At 42.8% G+C, this 10,615-nt stretch overlaps 1 protein-coding gene across 3 annotated transcripts in view; it reads right to left on the reverse strand.

The window, feature by feature from the left end:
- The window catches only part of Zfat (zinc finger and AT-hook domain containing), a 178,226-nt gene that overhangs the window by 134,161 nt on the left and 33,450 nt on the right, over positions 1-10,615 (reverse strand). For all 3 annotated transcript variants that reach the window (XM_021182879.2, XM_029469960.1, XM_029469961.1), the window contains exon 2: positions 8,810-8,986. In XM_021182879.2, coding sequence (XP_021038538.1) covers positions 8,810-8,986 — 177 coding nt within the window. The remainder of the gene's footprint in view (positions 1-8,809; positions 8,987-10,615) is intronic.

Here is a 10,615-nt window from a genome sequence, read left to right on the forward strand (position 1 = left end):
AAAAAAAAAAAAAAAAAAAAGATTCTGGCCCACTCCACCCTACACAAATCTCAGGAGGTACTAGGGTACATGGAAGGCAGCAGACTAAAGGAAGGGTAGGCTCAATCTATGCAATTGTAGGAAGGCTGTCACCCATGCAAAGTGTGACAAGTTGGTAAAGCAGCTGTTTTTAGGTCATGCTTGCCCCTGTAAGTAACCCCTCCTCTGTGCTCCTATAAGTAAGCCCAGGAAACTCACTGGTTCACCAACATAGACCTGGATGAAACGATGTCTCTGGTATGTCATTATTCTATTCTGGGTACACAGATATTGGTCATGTCTCTCTAGAATAGGTAACACAATGCTGGGCTTTCTCTTGGCCCTTTCGCACACAACACACACACACACAGGTGTGCATGCACATACACACAAACACACATGCCTGCATCCATTCACGCACTCACAGGGTGGGGGTGGGGGGCCCACTCTGTCCTCTGCTTCCCCTTACAGTGTCCAGTGCAGTTGCTCAGAGTTTGATGAACATGCATATATATCCCTGTCTTCCCACCCGGCCCCCGCACCAAGTCCACTTCTTTCCCTGCAGATCAGACCCTAATGCACATCCTAGAAGGTGGTCCCATCCAAATCTTAACACCTTCTCTTGGATGCTGCCCACAGCTAGTGAGGCAGGACCAGCCATGAACTCACTAGACTGTCACACCCACTAGTACATTGAATGTGGTCTCAACTACAGTTCCCTACGTCCTTTTCCTCTCCTCCTCCTCCTATAAACCCTGAAGCTTGAGCTGCCTTTTAATTCCTGGGTCTTGCTGGTTCTTAAAACAGAAGTGGAGAGGTGTCAGCAGGCAAGAAGCAAAAGGATCACCAGGTGACAATAGCCAGAGAGGCTTTTGGAGAATGAGCTGTACCTTGTGTTTTTAAGTCTCCAACAAAAGAAGTGGCCAGAGCCATTGTGTATCTGAGCCCATGACTTCAACGTTCTTTATCAAAAAAAAAAAAAAAAAAAAAATCACCCTTGCAGATCCAAGGCCAAAAGTCCTAGCAAAGAAACAAATAATCAAGGGGAAGTTTTCAAAACAAAACAGCCCAATAAAATAAAAAAAATAATAATAATATAGGCCTTTTTTTGTACATCACTCAAGTTTATGAGACTCTCCGCTAGTCTCTCATTTTATTGTTTAAAAAACAAAAACAAAAAAACTTTGTGAGATGTGTACACCAAACATAATTCACTCAGTAGGAAACAAACCAAAGACCCAGAGATCCTCGGGCACTTTTTCCAGAACCATTTGCTGGACATGTAGCGCTGGAAAGCGGGTGTCTTTATTCTCTACCAAAGACCTTACTGCTGAAGCACCTCAGAGCTGACTAATGATAGTCAGCTGTAAACATCTGGATGGACCCAGTGTATAGTACAGAGAAAATTCCTTTCAGTTGAGCAGTCCTGGATCCAATCCTTCCACCTCAAGTTTCTAAGCACGCAGATCAGTTTCCGCTGTACAGAGCCCTGTTATAGATGTGGCCACTGTAACAGTAGGCAGTGTACTCAAGAATGGCTGTCAGGATGGCAACTCTATGTTATTTCCCTATAGCCAGAGCATTCTGAGTGGCAGTATCCTACTTAAGAAAGTACTACAGGCAGAGTTGGCACTGCCTTTAACCCCAGCAGTCAGCACGTAGATCTCTGTGTGTCTGAGGCCAAGCTGGTCTGTAGAGCTAGTTCTAGGACAGCCAAGACTACACAAGGAAACCCTATCTCAAATTAACAAAAAACAATCAACTACCTTTCCAACCAGTCTATCATTAAATAACATAGCTCCTAGATGTGCCTGCATCCCTGTTCACTCTGACTCAATGGATGTACTTCCTTGATTTTGTCTTTTAAAATAGCTCACACCCCAAGAAAGCAAAGTGAAATTAAGGTCACACTGACTTTATCATGGCCACCCAGTGCTCTTATATGGCAGCTTGGTCTCTAGTCACTATAGCTCCAGATACTGGAAAATCTGGAAAGACTAGCATTGCGGGAGCCCTGACAGTCAATCTCCCTGACATTTATTTCCAAAGCCTAGGAAGCAATAGGGGAGACAATGAATTATTTATCAGAACCTGGAGAGAAGGAGGCTTTCAGGTTTCTGCACAATGCCATACTCCTCTGTGGGAAGAGACTGTGTCCTGTTCGACCTCACAGCTAAGGCATCAGAAGGCAAAGGCCAAAGCTGTTTCCCCCCTGCCGCTTCATCATACTGTGGAAAGGACAGTCATGGTGACTCATGCTGCTGTACATACACCACAGGCACCGTGCAGAGCCCTGCACAGGCTCTCCTTCATTTACTCCCCAGGGATGGGACCTCAGCAGCACTATCCCAATTACACAGTCAAGAAAACAGAGACAGGGTAGACAGATGGCTCGGTCGTTAAGAATATTTGCAACTTCTTACAGAAAATGCAAGTGTGTTTCCTAGCACCCACATCGGGTAGCTCACAACAACTTGTGACTCTAGTTCTATGGAATGTGATGTCCTTTTCTGGTTTCTGTTGGTACCAGCACACATGTGATGCACAGATATACATGCAGGCACACACACACATACACACACATAAACACAGACACATACACACATATAAAGCAAAATAAATATATTTATAGGTTAAAAAACAAAACAAACAAAAAAAACACATTGAGACTTACAAAGATTAGTTAGCATGACCCAAAGTCACAAGGCTAGGCAACAGCAGAGGTAGGGTTTGAACAGAAATGACTTAGTCAGTGAACTTCATAACAATGTCAGAGCAATATGCTCATACATCATTGATAATGGCTTTATCTGTAACAAATGTCCAGAAGAGACAACATTAAACAGGTTTCAAAGCTGGGACAAATGGCTAAGGTGCCTAATTAACATATCAAAGCAGGCACTAGCCATCAGATTCCCCCAGCATCCTTTAGACCCTAGCTGTTTTTTGCAGGGTCCTCCTGGCTGATATACCCTACCCCCTACCCTAAACTTTTTCAGGCCAGGGGCTAGAATGTTATTCCCTATACAATCCAACCATTTTGGTTACCTGCTGTCTTTGTACTTTTGGGTCTCCTGCCTTTTGTACCTGGTTCCCCTCTCTCCCTTTCCCTTCTCCTCACAAGGCTCGGGGGCATGACTACTCTGGACTCTCCCAGACAGTCTGCCTCTGGCTGCTGTATCCCTTTTATCTATAAAAAACCTCCTCCACCACACCTAGCAGCAGTCATGTCCTTCCCTGTTTATTTATTGTTTTCATTCATTTATTGCTGAAACCTGGGACCAGTCATGTTCCTTTTTCTTTCCTTTTCTTTCTTCCTTCTTTCCTTCCTTCCTTCCTTCCTTCCTTCCTGTCTGTCTGTCTGTCTTTCTTTCTTTCTTTCTTTGTTTCTTTCTTTCTTTCTTTCTTTCTTTCTTTCTTTCTTTCTTTCTTTCTTTCTTTCTTTCTTTCTTTTTCATTTACCTTGCGCCAAACTCAGGACCAATCATCTTCTTTCCTTCCCTTTTTTTTAAAGTTCTTTTTTAATTCAATAACAGGTCTAATGTTTTTGACATCAATTTCCCTAGGAAGCCTCCTATTACCCTGGAGCCAGAGCATATAATCTCCAGACCAAACTTAGCACACAGCCACTATATTCACAGTACCTCTTACGTACCTGTCATCCACCAGAGAGGAACAGCTCACAGGCAGAGCACTTGGGACCCCTCAGCATCTAGCATAGCAGCCAAGCACAAAGCAGACCCAGGGTCAATGGGCGGTGAACACAGAAGTGAAAAGGAAGGGAAAGATGAAAAGGAAAAGAATACATTCCCCTTGAAGGGTCTGCAAAGGGCTAGGAGATGAAATGCTTAACTTCTTCAATAAACAATGACCCAGCTCTCCATGCATATAGGACCAACACAGCCAAACACTGCATATCACAGTCTCATTCTCTCTCTCTCTCTCTCTCTCTCTCTCTCTCTCTCTCTCTCTCACACACACACACACACACACACACACACACACACCAAGGAGAACAAGCTTGATGCTTGATCCACTTGGCTATTTTGTCTTCTGGATCACAGCTTGGAGCACTGCCAGAGACTTAATTTGCAAGAGGGAGGGAGTGAAAGGTCATTTTGCAGACCACATCCTTGGTGAGCAGGAAAGATTACAGGGCTATCAAATAAAGCAGAGGGCTTAGGAGCCTTCATGTTATAAAGGGAGAGAAAAGCAATAAATCAATTACTACTCAGTTAAAATTTTAATTAAACCATTTCAAGTATCTCTCAAGTTAAAATGAATTGTGAAGGTTAAACCTGGGTGCCAGCCTTAGAGAGAAGCTAAGCCTCGACAAGCTTCAGACTTTCACAGAGAGAAACAGAAGAACGTGGAGTTCCTAATAAAAGACTAGAAGAAATTTTCTCATTGTAAGAAGGGGGTTTTAATTAAAGTCTTAAGGAATACCTTTTAAAATTAAACTATACAAGCAATCTATTAAATACAAAAGGACAAAATGCACTAGAGAAGAATTTAGTCAAAAGTAAATTGCATCATAGAGGGAAGTGACAGGGAAAACCAGCAAGGTGGTGACTCTCCGCCTTCCTGTGCTGCTGACCCTCCTCAGCATAATAACAAGGTTGCTCTTTTCAGGATCACCACTATCCAGGACCAACTTTAATCCAAATATCAGAGCTAATTGAGTCCAGAGCATGATGAAATCTCTAGGTATCCTCTCTTCATTCAGCATATGTACACTGCCTATGCTACCTGCCTGCTAGTCCTTCCATGGTGACCTTGGTCATGTGAGTAACTACCCAAGGATCACAGCACTTATGCTCAAGCAATCTTTATTCTACTTAATAATGGCCGCAAAGTGCAAGATTAGCCATGGTGACAATTTTATTGTAGACTATCATCTTAATTGTTCTGTATAATGTTATTGTTGCTAACCTCTCACTATGCTGCATATGCATGGAAGGCGGAGACAGGTGGCCCTGAGAGTTTGCTGACCATCTAGTCAAATCAAAACACTGAGCTCACAATTAAATGAGAGACCTGTCCCAGAACAATATAACAGAGAGTGACAGAGGAATACATAACATCCTGATAGACATACAGAGACAAATACCACACACACACACACACAAACACAAACACGCACCCATTCAAAAACATTAAACGTAGAATTATGTAACGCAGCCATTCCATTCCTAGGTACCTACATAAATGAAACCACATATGCATGTGAAATCTGTGCATCAATGTTCACAGAAGCATTATTCACTATAGCCAAAAAGCTCAAAGAAGCTAAATTGTCATTAATGATGAACCAATGGATAAAAGTATAGTATGTCCATGCACTGAAATGTCATTCATTCATGAAAAGGAATGAACTGTCACATGCTAGCACATAGATAAATCCTGAAACCAGGACACTAAGTGTATGGAGCCAGACACAGAAGGCCACGCCTTATGACTCCTGTTCATATGAAACATACAGAGTGTGGACATTCACCAGGACACATCAGTCAGTGAGTGCCAGGACATCAAAGGAAAGGGAAAACTGGCTGCGTAGGGGTGCAAGTGTTAGTTTGATTTTGCTTTACAGTGATAAGAATGTTTTAGAACTGGGTAATTATAATAACATACATATTTGGACCACATATGCTCCAAGGTTGTTGACATGGTAAAATTTGATGTCAGTGTTATCTCAAAAAAAAAAAAAAAAGGTACGTTAAAATAGAATTAGCCATCTAAAAAATAAGTCATAGAAAACTTAAAATGCATAAAAGAGACAAAACCATAGGAAACACTACAGTGACGACAAAGACAGAGAAAGCCTCACACATGCTCATCTTAGCAAGCTTCAGGCATGCACTAATGGATAAGCAGCATTTTTCTGGTTTTTTTTTTTTTATGTCTGTGGTATTTTTCTATAGAAAATACATAATTCACTTAACTTTTCTTGACAGCATATCTCTTCTCTCCAACTTTTAAACAATGCACCATGAACACTATATACTGTGTATTTATGCAGGCTCTGCTCTGGCAAAGAGAGAGTGTACTCATTTAGAATTTTAACAGGTCTATCAGAATGCTCTGTGAGACAGACTGCCCATTAGCATTATACCAGGATCTAGAAGCTTCTATTTTTCCATACTTATAACAACCAAGAATACCAGTATATCTTTAAAATTTTTCTCTAATTTGATAATAAAAAATTAAAACTATGTATAATTTTAATTTATATTCTGTTGGTCACTAATGATGCTTCCTGGGTACTGATAGGTGGGATGGAACAGATCCTCTAAGAGAAAGGTGAGGCAGCAAAGCCAACATCAAGAAAACAAAAGATGACAACTTCAAATGCCAACACATTCAATGACACTTGGGTAAGAGGATTCACTGTGTACCAGACTCTGTGCTGGGGAATGGCCCAAAGGCATCTTTGGGAGAAGTGAGAGAGAGCAGCCGGGGCATAGTTAACACACGGCCTGCCGGGGACATTGCTTTGAGACTCAGAGTGGAGTTTTAGAGCCCAGAGGAAGGGGCCTTAACCCCACACATGGCTAATGCCAAGTCCTCCTGGGTCAACCCAAACTGACGAAGGTCAAGAAATGTGCAGGAGTGAACTGGACAAAGCTAACTTTCAGGAGCGAGCATCCCAGGCAGAAGGCTGACATCTGCCTTCTGCTAACTGCTGCTTCCGTAGCAGCTAGATCTCAGGTGAGCAAGGGGGAATCAGAGACCAGTTGTGGAGGGCCACAGCCAAAGACAGATCATACTATGAGGAAGGAGACCAGGTCTTGTGTGTATAATGGCATAGTTAGGTAAGAAGGGAAAGGGCAGAATTCAGAATATACATCTCACAAACACACCCACACAGACCTCCCTGTAAGCGCATAATTTTTCCCAGTCTTGCTTATAAAAGAAACAAAACTGTAAAATTGTTTTCTGTTTGATTCGTGCTCCATTTCACTGTAGTGAGAAGATCTTAAGCAACACTGATGAAAAGGAACTAAAACCTTTGCAAAAGCTTCTCTCACATGCTGGCCATGGTAATCCACTGACTCCTATCTGCTGGGTGAATATGATGAACAAACAACCCTCTTTCCTGAGTTGATGCCTATTCAACCCAAACCATCAAGGTGTTTCTTAACTGGAACCTGTCCTGCTGGGATGCCTCTCTAAGCAGGAAAGCACTTCTGGAAATGGTCTGCATCCTAGTAGCTCCTCGCTGGGGTCAGGCAGGGAAAGGGTGGGAACTGAGACTTCCATGGCTTGGGAGGAGCAGTTTCTCTTCCAGTCTGTGCAAGCTTTCCTCCTCTTTTTCTTCAGATCTGAGTACCAGTCCCTACAGGTTGAGAAGTGGCTGTGGAGAACTTTCCACTGAGTTGCTTTTCTGTGGGAGAAGGGATGATCTGCCCCAAAGCCTCTGAGGGTAGATGCAGCAGAGGCACTCGGCAATGTGGATGCTGACCCAAGGGAATCCCTCCTCCCCCTATGCCCATTTCAGGGGCTTATGTTTCTTAGTTTCTCATCATGCAACATGAACAGCAATACTTCTTGCTCCTCAACAACTTAATCATCTGTCAGACATATTTCTCCAGCACCCTAGGCCTCGGCCAGAGGGACTTATTAACCAAGCATTTTTCCGTCTGGAATCTCTCCTTGTTAACAGTGTCCGACAGATGATCAATAGGCCAGACTGTTTTGAATGCCACTCTGAATGTTCCCAGGAAAGAGCAACTGTATGGTGAGAGTGACTAATGAACCCCTCAATGGGACATTTGCCACCCAGCCTGGGTTTCTGCTCGGCAGACTGGCTGCTGCCCCTCATCATGCATAAAGGGGTTTGTGGGGCATTTGTCTAAGTCTTGTTTGCAGCTGTCCCTCTTGCAGCTGTCCCTTTTGCACATGTTTTCCTTCTCGTCTGTGGGGACCTAATTACTGTGCCTAGATGGCTTCTCTAATCCATGGTGCCTGCTGTAGCTGATATCATTCAGGAACAGAGGTACAGCAGCTGCAGACAGATGTATCTCCCTTTGCCCACTGACTGTGTACCTGAAAGAGTCAGTCTCAACCTTCCTTTAGCTTTAAAGTATGGGTTTGGAGACACTGTTTCCCAACTTACAGATAGTAATTTATTGATAGCGAACAAGACCTACCTTCATCCTCATCTGTGCGGGACCAGGGGTAGGGAAGCCACACTCTCTGACTTAATCTGAATATTTGTCTTCATTTCTCAGATAAGTAAAGTGAGGATTAGAAAATAAATTTCACTTGCTTTAAATAACTCAGCTGATAGATGCTAAGGCTGAACCACTCCACACTTGTCTAAGATCAGACTCCTGCTTTATGCCACTGGAACCTGCCTCAAACATACATACGTACGTACATACATACATATATACATACACACACACACACACACACATATAGACACACATACATATGTACAAACACATATATACAAACATACACACATATATAAGCACATATAAATACACATACATATATATATACATACACACATGCCTATATATACATACATATATACACACATACAAACATACACACATACACACACACATATCACTGACCAGGTACTAGAGGAACACCTACAGAAGTTACTGGGTAGGAAATTCAAAGAGCTGAACTTCCACAAGATCTACATTCAGACAAGTATTTGGCTCTGAGGTGGATTTTCTAAGTTTCTGCTGTGTCCATGAGCCAGGTAACTGGCCTCACAGTAACTTAGAGTGTTCCTATATCATAAGTCCCTGCCCAGCATGCCTGTGGTCCTTACCATCTCCACCCTTGCTTGGGTTGGGGTTTTCTGGAGTGTTCAGAGGCCGGAGGGGAATGATGACATCATCCACATTGACCCCTTCTTCCCCATGCTTCTCAGAAACGTGGGTCACGAGTTCTGACTGATTTGGTGAGAAAAGATTACAGCATTTACACATGAAGATGGCTGTGTTTTCTGTAAGAAAAAAAGAACAGGGAGTATTGTTACTTCTCTGTCACATAAACAATGATTACTCCAAAGAACAGAGAGAGAGAGAGACAGAGAGAAGGAGGGTGTATTGTCGTCCACTTCTTGCAGACTGTTCCCTTTGCAGATACCTCAGGTGGGCATAATGACAAAAATACTCTTTTTTCTGTATTTCAAAACTTTCTGCTGCAGAGACCAACAGGGACCTCCCTGTGACCTAAATCCACCCAGCAGGCCAAACTCCAGAAAAGCAGAGTCAATGGAAACATAACCGTGGTTTAACATGGAAGTTAACCTCAAGCCAAATCCTGCTCTCAGATGAAGGGGAGGCACACTGCGAGTCACGTGGAATTCTAGCCAAACTCTCTCAGACCAGGTGCAAGGAAGCTCGGCCAAGGCTTCCTGAGAACTAAGACCCTCGCAACAACTGAACTGAATGGCTGGCTCCCGCACCCAATGGGGCACAAAAGGTAGGAATGTACTGCTTTTATTTATTTATTTATTTATTTATTTATTTATTTATTTAATTAACTTTATATCCTGATCACAGCCCTCCTATTTCCTCTCCTCCTAGTCTCACCCTCCCACCTCTCTTCCCCAATTGCTCCCTCCCTAGGTACAAATCTACCCTGGCACATTAAACGCATCCTCTTCCACTGAGGTCAGACAAGGCAGCCCAGCTACAGGAAAGGGATCCAAAGGTAGGCAAGCGTCTGAGTCAGGGACAGCCCCTACTCCAACTGGTAGGGGACCCACATGAAAACCAAGCTGCACATACGCTACATATGTGTCCAGTCCATGAATGTTCTTTGGCTGGTGGCTCTGTAGGTCCTCTTATGGTGTCTTTGACCCCTCCATCTCCCTCTATCTTTCCCAATTTTATCCATAAGACTCCCTGAGCTCAGCCTAATGTTTGATGTGAGTCTCTGCATCTGTTTCCCTCAGTCATTAAGGAAATACAAATCAAAACAACCCTGAGATTCCACCTCACACCAGTCAGAATGGCTAAGATCAAAAACTCAAGGGATAGTACATGCTGGTGAGGATATGGAGAAAGGAGAACACTCCTTCATGGCTGTGGGGATTGCAAACTAGTACATACACCCTGAAAATCAATTTGGCAGTTTCTCAGAAAACTGGGAATAGTTCTACCTCAAGATCCAGCTGTAACACTCCTGGGCATGTACCCAAAAAATGCTTCACTACCCCACAAGGACACTTGCTCAACTATGTTCATAGTTTTATTCATAATAAAACTATCATGGATTTATTCAGCTTTATTCATAATAGCCAGAAACTGGAAACAACCTAGATGTCCCTCAACTGAAGAAAATGTGGTACATTTTCACAATGGAATACTCTTCAGCTATTAAAAACAAAGACATCATGAAATTTTGCAGGCAAATGGATGGAACTAGAAAATATTATCCTGAGAGAGGTAACCCATATCCAGAAAGACACACATGGTATTTACTCATTTATAAATGGATATTAGCCATAAAGTACAGGATACCCATTCTCTTAGTCAGGGTTTCTATTCCTGCACAAACATCATGACCAAGAAGCAAGTTGGGGAGGAAAGGGTTTATTCGGCTTACACTTCCATGCTGCTGTTCA

Source organism: Mus caroli, chromosome 15 (assembly GCF_900094665.2).
Source record: "Mus caroli chromosome 15, CAROLI_EIJ_v1.1, whole genome shotgun sequence".
NCBI lineage: Eukaryota > Metazoa > Chordata > Mammalia > Rodentia > Muridae > Mus > Mus caroli.